Source organism: Scyliorhinus torazame, chromosome 4 (genome assembly GCF_047496885.1).
Source record: "Scyliorhinus torazame isolate Kashiwa2021f chromosome 4, sScyTor2.1, whole genome shotgun sequence".
In the NCBI taxonomy this organism is placed as follows: domain Eukaryota; kingdom Metazoa; phylum Chordata; class Chondrichthyes; order Carcharhiniformes; family Scyliorhinidae; genus Scyliorhinus; species Scyliorhinus torazame.
This window is the reverse complement of record NC_092710.1, coordinates 259,826,546-259,841,554: the sequence shown is the minus strand read 5'-3', so window position 1 is coordinate 259,841,554 and position 15,009 is coordinate 259,826,546. Positions and strand designations below refer to the sequence as shown.

The 15,009-nt window shown below is 48.1% G+C and overlaps 1 protein-coding gene across 3 annotated transcripts in view; it reads left to right on the top strand.

Annotated features, from left to right (window-relative positions):
- LOC140410900 (uncharacterized) overlaps positions 1 to 15,009 on the top strand; it is a 160,664-nt gene that overhangs the window by 130,084 nt on the left and 15,571 nt on the right. For 2 of the 3 annotated variants that reach the window (XM_072499680.1, XM_072499679.1), the window contains exons 10-11: positions 5,312 to 5,440; positions 12,877 to 12,991. In XM_072499680.1, coding sequence (XP_072355781.1) covers positions 5,312 to 5,440; positions 12,877 to 12,991 — 244 coding nt within the window. Of the gene's footprint in view, positions 1 to 5,311; positions 5,441 to 12,876; positions 13,038 to 15,009 lie in introns of all 3 variants that reach the window. The other variant, XR_011940762.1, reaches the window with a different exon arrangement.

The window sequence follows — 15,009 nt, the reverse complement described above, 5'->3', positions numbered from 1 at the left end:
CCTTTCCCCAATTTAGCACTCTTCCTTTAGGACCACTCTCGTCTTTGTCCATGAGTATTCTAAAACTTACGGAATTGTGATCGCTATTCCCAAAATAATCACCGACTGAAACTTCAACCACCTGGCCGGGATCATTATTATTATTATTAAAGGCCAAATTTCCATTTGCCTTCCTGACTACCTGCTGTACCTGCACACTAGTTTTCGGAGTTTAATGCACAAGGACACCCAGATCCCTCTGCAGCGAAGCACTCTGAAGTTTCTCTCCATTTAGATCATAATTTGCCTTTCCACTTTTCTGACCAAAATGAATAACCTCACACTTATCCATGTTAAACTCCATCTGACAAATTTTGGCCCACTTCCCTAAACCGGCACTGGATATTGGTCTGGGAAAGTGTACTGCCCAGTTACAGCAGAACATTACCAGTACTCTAATCATTCAATCATGAGGAGAGATTACAGATTGCAGAAACTCAACTTTTAAGTGACTGGAATACAGAAGCTTAAAGTATTATTTTATTGAAGGTTTTAAGATTTCTAAATGAATTGAGAGAGTAGATTGGAAGAACTGTTTCCACTGGTGGAAGGAGTCTAGGGCACAAGGAAAATTAAGGTCAGGCATTAAGAAGGAAGGCTAGGAAACAGTACTTCATGAAAAGCATGGCAGAAATGTGGAATTTTCTCCCACAAAAGCAATCAATGCTAACTCAATTAATAAGATCAATGGGTTTTTGATAGACTATGGGGGGTGCGGTTTAACCAAATTGCAACAGAGTCCCAGGACGAGTGCATTTAGCCTAGTGTTTCCGGGCGCTCGCAGCACCGAGAAACACCATACTATCTATCGAGACTTTGTTGCAATATGGGGCCTCAGCAGGGAACGCCTCTCTACTCACCAGAATGCCTCAGTGCAGGAAGAGATCGGGACACCAATTTTTCAATGGTGTCCTGATCTCTTGACATCATTGACGTGCCGTGACCGTGAATCCCCTACTCCCCCAAACCACAGCTCACCTATAAGGGGTCATCGGAGCCCTCTGCACCCAACCTCACACGGGCCTGATCCCCGCTGCGGGAAAAATGCCAGCCTGGCACTTTGGTAGTGGCAGACTGGCACTTAGGTGGCACTGCCAAGGTGCGAGGCTGGTAGTACCAGGGTGCTACCATGCACAGAGGGTAATAACCTGGGGGCCTCCAATTCCACACTCCACCCAGCACCATTTCATATGGTCCATGCTTGTGGGGACCATTGAATGGTGCTTGCCAAGGCATCTGAGCCAAAGGGGGTTAGATCTCAGGGCCTCGGTAGATCAGGAGAGTGTATATTAGAGTGAGACTAGCTGTCTCGCTCCAATATGCAGATTTGCCAGATAGTGATCCCTCACATAATGGGCAGGATTCATATCACAATGTCTTGCGAGATCGCATTGGATCTCACAAGTCGTGGCAAGCTGGGTAGATTCTTGAAGAGGCATCTCCCGGCCGTTCCGCTGTTTGGGCGCAAGGTGTCGACGCCCTCGACAATGCTCCTCAATGACTGCACATGCTCTCCAGTGCCTCGGCTATGCCCATCTGCCACTGGGACAAGCACCGCAGCGCCTTGGCCATGCCCACCTGAGACCGGGACATGTCCCACAGCACCTCATCAAGGTCGGCCTGGTACTGGATGATATTCCCCAGCGAGTCAGACATTCTGCCGAGACCCTCAGCCATGGTTGTCACCGACTGCGCGACGCCTTGGACACCTCCACAAATGGTGCCAACGCCCTGCACCAGGCTTTCCACTACGGTTGCCAACCTAGAACGCATTGCCGGTGCCAACTCCTGTGCCCGTAGCCTCTGGGACTCCTCTAAGCGGCTATGGATCTGCTGGAGTGACCCTGACTTCTCCCTCTGAATGTCCCGGCTGCACCCTATTGTCTCAATCAGCTCCGGGTATCTCTGTACCACAGGCTCAGCTGGGTCCTGGGATCTAGCAGACCTCCGACTGCTGTCTCGCCTGGGGGTTCCTGCCTCAACCTGATGTGCATCATCAGCAGTGTGGTGCTCACCAGATTGTGCCTCAGGAGCCTGTCCACTAACAAGTCCCACTGTGGTGCGTGTATCTGTTCTGTTGGAGGGTGGGGATGACGGCTGTGCTGCGACTGTAACAGTTGCATCCTTGGAGCTCTCCTCCAAGGTGTGTTCCCCGGAGTCAGGAGAGGGGGCCGCCCGGGATGGGCCTGCGCTGCTGGCTGGAGGACCTGCAGGAGATTGGACATGTGGTCAGTGGGAGGGATGGGTCAGTCAGTAAGGGAATAACAACTCACATTTGACAGATCCTCCGGGTGGAGCCCAATGGTTCCTCACCTCTGCAGCGACCACCAGCCTCCGCAAGGTGACTGATCTGTCACCCCAGTCACCTCCAGGGCCTGCTCCTCGAAGGAGGTGAGGATTCTTAAGTCCAGCACCCCTCCGTCAGTCTGGCCCTCTCCCACAGATTATGGGAGAGCTTTTCCTGAGGAGACAGAGAGAGAGCATTGTTAGCCACACACGTGGTTCACAGTGGTGGTGGGGGGGGATGCTGTGTGTGAAGGGAGGGTTGGGGTCACATGGGGAGTTGGGGGGTGGATGCTCCCTTGGGCGGGGCAGGGGGGGTGGAGGACATTGATGTCTACTCACTCATGCTGCCCGTTGTTGGTCTGGCTGCCCTGTGGCTGACTCTCTGGGACCCTCGGGGGAAAAGGACATGCCACCTGGCCTCCACAGCATCTAGCAACCTCCCCAGATCTGCGTCCCCGAATCTTGGGGCTGGTCCCCTCGATGCCTTTGTTGCGAGCTGGCTGGGGCTGGTTGAGCAAGTGCAGGTTCAGTGATGCTCGACCTGGTTAGCGAGGGGCTGGTGAGCGCGGTGTCAGCGAATCAGGTGGTGAACATTCATTAGTGGCCTCGATAAGTGGACCAATTAATGTTGAACTGCGTTGCCGGCCTCACTGAGTCAAGTGCTGGGAAGCTCGCGGTAATTCCCCCTCACCACCACACCTAGAAATGTTTCCGGAGAATCGTGGCCTAAGTGTCATTGAATAGAGGTGGGGAATTCGCTGGCAGGGAAATGTCACTGAAAAACCCATCACAAATGAACTTAGAAATTTGTCTGGAGAAGCGCGCCCGACGTCATTTTTTGGGTGAATTTCACAGGACACAGGAAATAAATGTTTCTTATTTACTCTATCAAAACTATTCATGATTTTGTACCCTTAGGTTGAATCTCGCTGCTCCGACGCCGGGCCGGCGATTCTCCGGCAACCGGTGAATCGGTGGCAATCGCGTTGAAAGCGGCCGCCGCGGTGATTCTCCGCGCTCGACGGGCCGTGCCCGCCAAGTCCCGCCAACGTGATTCACATGTGGCCCCACCAGGCGGAACCTCGGCGTTCTGGCTGCAGAGGCCGCCCTGGTTGGGGGGGGGGGGTGATCCGACTCCGGGGAGGGGGGTCCTCCACGGTGGCCAGGCCGGCGATCGGGGGCTACCGATCAGCGGGCACGCTCATTCCAGAGGGGAGGCTATGTTTCTCCGCGCCGGGCCCCTGTAGGGCTCCGCCATGTTGCCGGGGGCCGGCGCGGAGACGGTAGCCACACGCATGAGCCGGCACTGAGACGGACGTGGCACGCATGCACGGACCCGCGCCGGCCGTGTAGGGCCGGCTTTCAGCGCCGGAGCAGCGCACAGCACTCCGGCGCCGTTCTAGCCCCTGAAGAAAAGGAGAATTACAGGGCTTGGAGGCCCGTTGACGCCAGCGTCGCTCGTGTCGGTTTTGTTGCTGGCGACAGCACTTGGCCGCAATATCGGTGAATCCCGGCCCCAATGTTTTGGCAAAGCTAGACTCATGTTGACATCCCCATATGTTGGCAAGTCATGCAAACATGCAGGAAGGAGAGATCAGTATGCCTGGTTGAATATGAATTGAATAGATGTCTTCTGATTGTTTGATGAGCTGTGACACAACACCACTGAGCTATAAAGATCAGGGCTAGGCACCAGTAGATCCGGAGATTCCAAAATAGAGGGCAATTAATTCCAAGATGCTGCACACAGCCCAAACATTTTTTTGCACAGGGAAAGAGGGAAAACCGAAGGGCAAAACCTTGACCTACACTCTCTAGGTGGTTGGCTACAGTACATAATTCTATGGCATTTGGTTTCCAGCTTATTTTCTTGTTTGGGGATGATGTGAGGCACATGGCACATTCCAAAGCAGCACTAAGTACTCTAGAATATTTGAAAATGTTACCAATTGTGGTTCTTGCCACAAATCTTTAACTTGTGCTTATTGGACAATATTCAATTTTTAACCTATAATAATAATCATTATTAGTGTCACAAGTAGGCTTACATTAACACTGCAATGAAGTTACTGTGAAAAGCCCCTAGTCGCCACACTCTGGCGCCTGTTTGGGTACACAGAGGGAGAATTCAGAATGTCCAATTCACCTGACAAGCACGTCTTTCGGGACTGCTGGGAGGAAACCGAAGCACCCGGAGGAAACCCACTGGGCAGACACAGGAAGAACTTGCAGACTCCGCACAGGCAGTGATCCAAGCCGGGAATCAAACCCGGGACCCTCGAGCTGTGAAGCAACAGTGCGAAGCACTGTGCAACTGTACCGCACAATTGTTTCCTTGTCCCGAAAGCCAGTTCCATATTGGTGTTAGAATGATTCTTTGGGAAAGTTCTGAAGCCTATGCACAAGAGTCTGGCCAGTGAGTTTCAGAGGTTTACTTAACTGTGCAGGAATATCACAAAACCACCTAGGCTTCAATCCATACCCAAACGTGCATACTTTCTGTATTCAGCTACAGGGTAGCAATCTGAATGGAATTCGCACACAGCAATGTGATAATGACCAGGTCATCTGTTTTTGTAAAGATGACACTGCAGCATTCCCCCTGTATAACATTGCAGTGCCAACCTTGATTTCTGTACTGGAGTGAAACTTGAACCCAGAACCCTGTGACTCAGATGCAAGAGTGCTACCAACTGAGCCACAGCTGCCATATGCTGATGCTTTATATACAGGCTAAATGTTCGCCTGTATTCATGCTGTTAAATGTCTCTTACAGCCATTTCTGATTTAGTTTAAATAAGCGGATAAATATTATTCCTTTCAATAACCATACATAAAATAATCGACTCATCAACTGTTACAAATGCCATGCGCGATCCAGTAGTAAATACAAACATGGATGTTGTGAAGTGTAAGTGGTACAGTATTATTACAGCATTACTGATGTAAGGTGGTTTAGTTGGGTAAGATTCTCTTTTCTTTGTAGGATGCCATTGTGTCAGAGGATATCTTGAAAACTTTGGGGAAGTTACTGTTAATTCACAAAACGAGTCCTGGAATCAGCAATTATGTTGCAACCATAATCCATAAACTAGCTACAAGTGAGACTCAACAGGTGAGTTATTGGATTTTAAAAGGAAGGTAAACTTACCCAGGAGCACACTAATAGTTCAAAACTGTGATCATGAGAGAGACTCCGTGCACCACAAGCATATTTTCAAGGAAGATTCTTTGATCTTAAGAAACAAACTATGCATTTAAGCTCCACACTTGTGGTTAATTCACTAATCATTGTTACCAGCAGGCGTCACACTCAAATGGTGCACAGGCTAGAAGATTACTAGCACAGCATTGTATGATGTACCTTCTCTGATGCCTATGTGTTTCAAACACCGCTCTCCAAGGGAAGCACAGGATTGATGAACTTACACTTCCTTTTCTGTGAGCTTTCTATAATCAGTTACAGGTGTGTTGTCGCATTGGTGAATGGGTCCACAGAGCTCAGTGATTAGCCCTTATTTTCATATCTTTGCGTTGCAACATTTAGCCCAAGTTTGTACACCTGGATCTTCACAACTAATGACATCTAAACCAATGTTTGCAACTATTGACGAACAGGAAGAGTGCTCCGAGCATCCTCACAGCAATCTAATCTTAATTCATATCTCGAACTGGAGGTCCTTAGAACATTCTAGGCCCAAGATCATTCTTCTGGCCAATCAGTCTTGACTTCCCTTCTAACTGCTAAACCATAACTTGTATCTTGGATTACAGGCCCTGGAACATCTCGTCCTCAGGCCACCTTGCTGCACAATCAGCTTTGTAGATTTGGCTTCTCTTAACTGCTAAACTTGACTCGTTGGAGCCCAAATCTCCAATTGTGTCATAGCTATGATGTCAGTTCATTACCAAAGGACCCGTGTGTTCTCTCTTAAAGCTACATCGCAGTATTTGCTACTTAAAGAGATGCAAACTTTATGGGCGAGATCTGCGGGTGGATTCAATAGGAAATGTCATTGACAACGGTGGGACTAGAAGATTCCGAGCCGGGCAATAGCAGGCTGTCTCCCACTGCTGAGAACACTCTCTGGTGGAGACCAGAGCGTCTCACCCTAAGACGTTCTTAATATTATGTTCCAAAAATCACGAATCATCCCAATAGTGCATACAAATTAAGACTTTTCACCACAAAACCTATGTAGAGTCCAATTTGATAATTGAAGCATTAATAATTACACAAATGCGCCAACCAGGTGCAGTCTAACAGAGGACATGGGCATGGACGAGCTGAGTTCCGATTGCAGAGGGACAGTGCGAACATGACAGGCCAAATGGCTTTCTTTTGCGCTGAAATCATTCTATGATTCTATCATTCAGCTCTTCATAATTTCCCTCAGCCTTTTCTCACTTAATTAACCACATAATCCGACACTCCTCCAATCCTATCAATGGTCAAGAGGGTGAAATGTTTTCTTTACTCCATCAAAAAACACTTTAACAAATTCCTTCACTGCTGCTGCTGTTGGTTGCTTAATTGCTGCCTCACCGCTCCCTCTAACATCCTTATCATAAGACATGGAAGCAGAATTAGGCCATTCGGCTCATTGAGTCTGCTCCGCCATTCAATCACTTCTTTTTTAAAAATTTTTTAGAGAACCTAATTCATTTTTTCCAATTAAGGGCAATTTAGCGTGGCCAATCCACCTACCATGCACATCTTTTAGGTTGTGGGGGTGAAATCCACGCAAACATGGGGAGAATGTGCAAACTCCACACGGACAGTGATCCAGAGCCGAGATCGAACCTGGGACCTCGACGCCGTGAGGCAACCGTGCTAACCATTTGCGCTACCATGATGCCCGCCATTCAACCATGACTGATCGGTTTCTCATCCCCATTCTCCTGTCTTCTCCCCATAACCCCTGATCCCCTTATTAATCAAGAACCTATCTATCTCGGTCTTAAACACACTCAGTGAGTTTGCCTCCACAGCCTTCTGCGGCAAAGAGTTCCACAGATTCACCACTCTCTGGCTGAAGAAATTCCTGCTCATCTCGAAAGCATCGTCCCTTCAGTCTGAGACTGTGCCCTCGGGTTCTAGTTTCTCCGACTCTTGGAAACGTCTCCACGTTCACTCTATCCAGGCCTCTTAAGTTTCAATGAGATCCCACCTCATCCTTCTAAACTCCATCGAGTACAGACCCAGAGTCCTCAACCGCTCCTCATATGACAAGTCCTTCATTTCGGGGTATATTCTTGCAAACCATGGATTCCCTCCAAGGCCAGCAGATCCTTCCTTAGATATGGGTTCCAAAAACTGCTCACACTACTCCAATTGAGGTCTGACCACACCCTTATATAGCCTCACAAGTACTTCCCTGGTCTTGTATTCAAGCTCTCTCGACATGAATACTAACATTGTATTTGCCTTCCTAACTGCCGACTGAACCTGCAAGTTAACCTTGAGAGAATCGTGAACAAGGACTCAAGTCCCTTTGTACTTCTGATTTCCTAAGCTTTTTCCCATTTTGATAATAGTCTCTGCCTCCATTCTTCCTACCAAACTGCATAACCTCACTGTCCCACATTGTATTCCATCTGCCACTTCTTTCTCCACTCTCTTAGCCTGTTCCAGATCTTCTGCAGCCCCCCACCCTCCCACTTCCTCAAAACTACCTGTCCCTCTACATATCTTTGCATCATCTGCAACCTTAGCAACAATGTCTTCAGTTCCTTCTTCCAGATCGTCATGTTTAATAATTGGATACAGAACTGGCTGGGACACAGAACAGAGATAAGCAATGGAATTGTGCTTTTCTGATTGGAGGGCTGTGATTAGTGGTGTTCCGCAGGGATCAGTGCTGGGACCTTTGCTGTTTTTAGTATATATAAATGATTTGGAGGAAAATGTAACTGGTCTGATTAGTAAGTTTGCGAACGACACAAAGGTTGGTAGAATTGCGGATAGCGATGAGGACTGTCAGAGGATACAGCAGGATTTCGATTGTTTGGAGACTTGGGCGGCCAGGTGGCAGATGGAGTTTAATCCGGACAAATGTGAGGTAATGCATTTTGGAAGGTCTAATACAGGTAGGGAATATACAGTGAATGGTAGAACCCTCAAGAGTATTGACAGTCAAAGAGATCTTGGTGTACAGGTCCACAGGTCACTGAAAGGGGCAACACAGGTGGAGAAGGTAGTCAAGAAGGCATACAGCATGCTTGCCTTCATTGGCCGGGGCATTGAGTATAAAAATTGGCAAGTCATGTTGCAGCTGCATAGAACCTTAGTTAGGCCACACTTGGAGTATAGTGTTCAATTCTGGTTGCCACACTACCAGAAGGCTGTGGAGGCTTTAGAGAGGGTGCCGAAGAGATTTACCAGGATGCTGCCTGGTATGGAGGGCATTAGCTATGAGGAGAGGTTGAATAAACTTGGTTTGTTCTCACTGAAACAAAGGAGATTGAGGGGCGACCTGATAGTGGTCTAAAAAAGTATGAGGGGCATAGACAGAGTGGAGAGTCAGAGACTTTTTCCCAGGGTAGAGGGTTCAATTACTAGGGGGCATAGGTTTAAGGTGCGAGGGGCAAGGTTTAGAGGAGATGTGCGAGGTAAGTTTTTTACACAGAGGGTAGTGGGTGCCTGGAACCCGCTGCCGGAGGAGGTGGTGGAAGCAGGGACGATAGTGATGTTTAAGGAGCATCTTGACAAATATATGAATAGGATGGGAATACAGGGATACAGACCCCGGAAGTGTAGAAGATTTTAGTTTAGACGGGCAGCATTGTCGGCGCAGGCTTAGAGGGCCGAAGGGCCTGTTCCTGTGCTGTACTTTTCTTTGTTCTTTGACTCTAAAATTTTACCAACAACCAAAGTCAGGCTAACCAACCTATAATTTCCTGTCTTCTACCTCCCTCCCTTCTTAAACAGTGGTGTTACATTCGGTGGTGTAGTCCATCTGGTCCAGGATTTATCTACCTTCAGACCTTTCAGTTTCCCCAGAACCTTCTCCTCAGTGATGGTCACGACACTCACCTCTGCCCCCCTAACTCTCTTGAAGTTCTGGCATCCCACTGGTATCCTCCACTGTGAAGACTGATGCAAAGTAACTATTCAGTTCCTCTGCTATTTCTTTGTTCCCTATTACTACTTCTCCAGCCTCATTTTCCAGTGGTCCAATGTCCATTCTTATCTTTTAACTATCAAAAAAAACCTCTTGTGGGGGCATCTCGGTGGTGCAGTGTTAGCAGCTGCCTCACGGCGCCGAGGTCCCAGGTTCGATCCCGGCTCTGGGTCACTGTCCATGTGGAATTTGCACATTCTCCCGGTGATGCGTGGATTTCACCCCCACAATCCAAAGATGTGCAGGGTAGGTGGATTGGCCACGCTAAATTGCCCCTTAATTGGAAAAAATGAATTGGGTGCTCTAAATTTTAAGAAAAAAAAACAAAAAACCTCTTGCAATCTTCTTTTATATTACTAGCTAGCTTACACTCGCATTTCATCCTCTCTCCCCTTATTGATTTTTTAGTTGTCCTCTGCTTGCTTGTAAAAGCTTCCCAATCCTCTGGCTTCCCACTAATCCTCGCCACATTATATGCTTTTTCCTTTGCTTTAATGCTGTCCATGACTTCCCTCAACAGCCATGGAGGTCTTGCCTTCCCCTTAGCATGTTTCCTCCTTTTGGGATGAATTTCTGTTGCGCCTCCCAAATAACCCCCAAAAACTCCTGGCATTGCTGTTCCACTGTTTTCCCTGCTGGTCTCCCTTTCCAATAAACTCTGGCCAGCTCCTGCCTCATGTCTTTGTAACCACCATTATTCAATTGTAAAACAGTTAATCTGATTCCAGCGTCTCCCTCTCAAAGTGCAGGGTGAATTCTATCATATTGTGGTCACTGCTCCTTAAGGGTTCCTTCACCTTAAGTTCCCCAATCAAGTCTGCATCACCAAATGCAGAATTGCTTGTTCCCTAGTGGGCTCTACCAATTGATGTTCTGAACAACCATCTTGTAGACATTCCACAAATTAATTTTTTGAGGTCTGCTACTAACCTGATTTTCCCAGTCGACCTGCATATTGAAATCCACCATGATTATTGTAATATTACCTATCTTGCATGCCTTTTCTATCTCCTGATTTATTTTCCTGACCACTGCTAGGGAGTCTGTCTGTAACTCCCAACAGGGTTTTTTTACCTTTGTGATTCCTCAACTCTACCCACACAGGTTCTACGCCTTCCACTCCTGTATCGCTTCTTATCGATTTTAAGTTAATTTCTTTTTTTTAATTATAAATTTAGAGTACCCAATTCTTTTTTTTCCAATTAAGGGGAAATTTAGCATGGCCAATCCACCTAACCTGCACATCCTTTGGGTTGTGGGGGTGAGACCCACGCAGACACGGGGAGAATGTGCAAACTCCACACGGACAGTGACCCAGGTCGCGGCGCTGTGAGGCAGCAGTGCTAGCCACTGCGTGCTCATGCCTCTCTTAAGTTAATTTCTTAATAGCAATGCAACCCCTTTGCCCATCTGCCTGTCCTTTCGATAGGACACATATTCATGGATATTTAGATCCCAGCCCTGATCCCCTTGCAGCCACGTATCTGTGATGCCACAACAATGTACCTGACAATTTCAATATGCGCAACAAGCTCATTTACAAATTTACCTTCTTTCGTATACTGTGCGCATTTAGTTTAAAGCCCTGTCTACAGTCGTAATTATGCAATTCATCAGGACTCTGATCCCAGCTTGATTCAGGTGAAGGCCGTACCAATGGAATAGCTCCTTCCTTTCCCAGTACTGGTGCCAATGTCCCATGAATTCAAATCCATTTCTCCCACACCAACCTTTGAGCCACGCATTATTGACCCTGTACCAATTAGCTTGTGGCTCAGGTAGTGACCCAGAGATTATCTTTTTGGTTTTGCTTTTTAATTTAGCACCTAGATGTTCATATTCCTTCAGCAGAACCTCTGTTCCTGTTTTACCCATGTCGTTGGTACCTACGTGGACCATGACAACTTTTTTTTCTTTTTCCTTTTAAAATTTAGAGTACCCAATTATTATTTTATTTTCCAATTTGGCATGGCCAATCCACCTAACCTGCACATCTTTGGGTTGTGGGGGTGAAACCCCAGGAGAATGTGCAAACTCCACACGGACAGTGACCCAGGGCCGGGATTCGAACCCGGGTCCTCAGTGCTAACCACTGCGCCACATGCCGCCCTGGACCATGACAACTTGGTCTTTACCCTCCCACTTCCAATTTCGCTGCAGCCCAGATGAGATATCCGGAACCCGAGCACCAGGCAGACAACACAACCTTCGGGACTCTTGATCCTGGTCACAGAGAACGATGTCTGTGCCTCTAACTATACTATCCCTGATTACGACTACATTTCTTTCCTTTGCCCCCAACTTGAACGGCTCCCTTTACCACGGTGCTGTGGTCAGTTTGCTCATCCTCTTCAGTGTCCCCGCGCCCATCTGGACAGGGAGCAAAAATCTCAAACCTGTTGGGCAAGGACAAGGGCTAAGGCTCCTGCAACCCTAGCTCCTGGATCCCTTTACCGACCTCACTCACAGCCACACCCTCCTGTCCCTGACCACTGGCCGAATTCCAGGTAGTTAATCTAAGGTGTGTGACTGCCTCCTTAAACCAGCATCTGGGTAACTTCCCCCTCCCTGATGTGTCGCAGCGTCCAAAGCTCAGACTCCAACTCATCAACTCTGAACCGAAGTTCCCCAAGCAACGAACACTTACTACAGATGTGTTCACTCGGAACCACAATGGGGCCCACCAGCTCCCACATCATCCAGGTAAAACACATCACTTGGCCTTGCGTTTCTATTTTATTTAATTTGTTTATAATTTGGTTCTTTAACCTAAATTTCCAGGTGGTTTGTAGTCTTTCTAATCTGTAAAATATTTCTGTTTCACCATAACTGAAAGTAAATTAGAATAGGTAATGCAAATTAGCAGCTACTTACCAGTCAATCGACTTAAGCTTTCCTATAACATCACTCTTTGTTTTTCCCACTCTGTGTATGGTGAGCTGCTCTCCTTTTTCCCACTGTTCTAACTCTCCGGGGAAGCCTCTATCCCCGCTCTTTCTCACTCTGAAGCTGCTCTCACTTTTCCTGCTGTTTTAACTCTCCAGGTGCGCCTCTCACCTCGCTGTTCCTCGCTGTTTATCCGGACAAAACAATCACTGTTCCCCACTTCTGTTGGTTTATTGATTCTCTATTTGCATTCCCTCAAGTCAGAGGGGCACAAACTTGATTGTACTTCTTCACAGCTCCCTTAGTCATCACTGATTGGAGCTGGCTTAACCACATCAAAGGCTTTTCTGTCAGAGCCAAAGGCATTTCATTTTAATACCCGGATCATCCTCAACTTTTTTTTCCCACAAGTGACTGCCTTCCTAACTCCCTCACTAAATGTGATGAGCTCATGGGTGACTTAATTTAAAAAGTCAAAATAATCCTTGATCATGGTTTAAGTTTTGATTTTAATAAAAAGTCATTTTTATTTGTGTTTCAGGCTATTATTGACAGTCAATGTGTTGTGGTCCTGCTGCAGGCCCTCAGTCATCTCAGAGTTCATGATGAGTCCTTACTGTATGTGACAATTTGCATTGCTGAGCTCACACGGCATGGTAAAGATATTATCTCATTCATCTCTATCCTGCAACTATGCAATGGGTAGGTCGTCGGCAACAATTTTTCATTTTCTTTCAGATTCTTAGGGCCAGGTTTTTGCTATTGAGGCAGGAAATTTGAATTGGGAAATTTCCTGACTCAGCACACCCATCTCCTTTAAACGTGCGCATCCTCTGCCATGTTTTCATTCTGGAAAGTTGGGGGCAGGATAGAATTGGCCCAGTTGCATCTGGAGGCAGTTCAGAGGTGACCATAGAGGCGGACAAATTCTAAAGCGCCATCCTCAGTTCTCTGAGACTTTGGCCCAGTTGTAATAAATGTCTGATAGGCCCTCCAGCTCTCACCCTTCAACGCATCCTCCATGCTCCTCATACCACCATGGCCCCTCCACAGCTTCTCACCCAGTATTCACTATGAGAAGACCTCAGGAGCCATATGGCAATGTTAAAGCCATAAAGCATAATCTAAGAGAGCTGCCCCTCATACACCCATAATACTGATATAACTCTCATTCAAAAAATTCCGATCCCCTCAAGTGGTCATCATAGATCATAGAATTTACAGTGCAGAAGGAGGCCATTCGGCCCATCGAGTCTGCACTGGCTCTTGGAAAGAGCACCCTAACCAAGGTCAACACCTCCACGCTATCCCCATAACCCTGTAACCCCACCCAACACTAAGGGAAATTTTGGACACGAAGGGCAATTTATCATGGTCAATCCACCTAACCTGCACATCTTTGGACTGTGGGAGGAAACCGGAGCACCCGGAGGAAACCCACGCACACGGGGAGGATGTGCAGACACCGCACAGACAGTGACCCAAGCAGGAATCGAACCTGGGACCCTGGTGCTGTGAAGCAATTGTGCTATCCACAATGCTACCGTGCTGCCCACGGCATGGTAAAGATATTATCTCATTCATCTCTATCCTGCAACTATGCAATGGGTAGGTCGTCGGCAACAATTTTTCATTTTCTTTCAGATTCTTAGGGCCAGGTTTTTGCTATTGAGGCAGGAAATTTGAATTGGGAAATTTCCTGACTCAGCACACCCATCTCCTTTAAACGTGCGCATGGTCAAGCTGTTAGAAATAAAAATAAAGTTCTATTCACGAAGCACAGTAAAGATACTTAATCCTTTGATTACCTTTTAAATCAGTCGATCAAAATGTTAACTCAGTCTTGCTGAGAAAAGTGGATTTGGAGCTTTGAAACTCAGCCAAGATTTCATAATGGACTCAGCTGTAATAACTGTCAACAATGAAGTCAATTGAAATTGCAGGAATAGATGGCTAATGTTTCTTTTCTAAGCTACAACAAATGGCCTTTTGATCAATGCACTCCAACAGCAGGTATCTGCTTTTTTACTCTAACTGAAAGCTTCAGGCATTTTTTCCCCCCGATGTTCAGATCAAGACACCTAGGGCAGGGTTCTCCCATTTGGCAGCAGAGTGTCCACGCCATCAGAAATGGCATTGCGTTTCACGACGGTGTGAACGGGCCGTTGGGAGTACCGATTCTGGCCAGCACGGACAGGGGGCCAGCACGGCGCTGGAGCGGTTCACGCTGCTCCAGCCTCCCATCCCGGCGCGGACTGTGCGCCGCGGGATCCGCGCATGCGCAGTGCTGCGCCGTCAACGGGTACATGCGTAGTGGCGCCGGCGCCGGCACCAACACGCGCATGCACGGTGGCCTCCCTCAACGCGCCGGCCCTGATGCAACATGGCGCGGGAGTTCAGGGGCCGGCACGTAAGAAAATAGGCCCAGGGAACGAGAGACCGACCCGCCGATCGGTGGGACCCGATCGCGGGCCAGGCCCCATCGGAGGCCCACCCCTCACGGCCGCCCCCGCATGCAGAGTTCCCGCCGGCTGCGACCAAGTGTGGCCGGCGCCGGCGGGACTTAGCCTTTTTAAAGCAGCCGCTCGGCCCATTCGGCCCGGAGAATCGGCGGCCCGGCCGCGTACAGCGGCCCGCGACCGGCGCCGCGCCAAACGCGCCGGCGCCAGCTCTC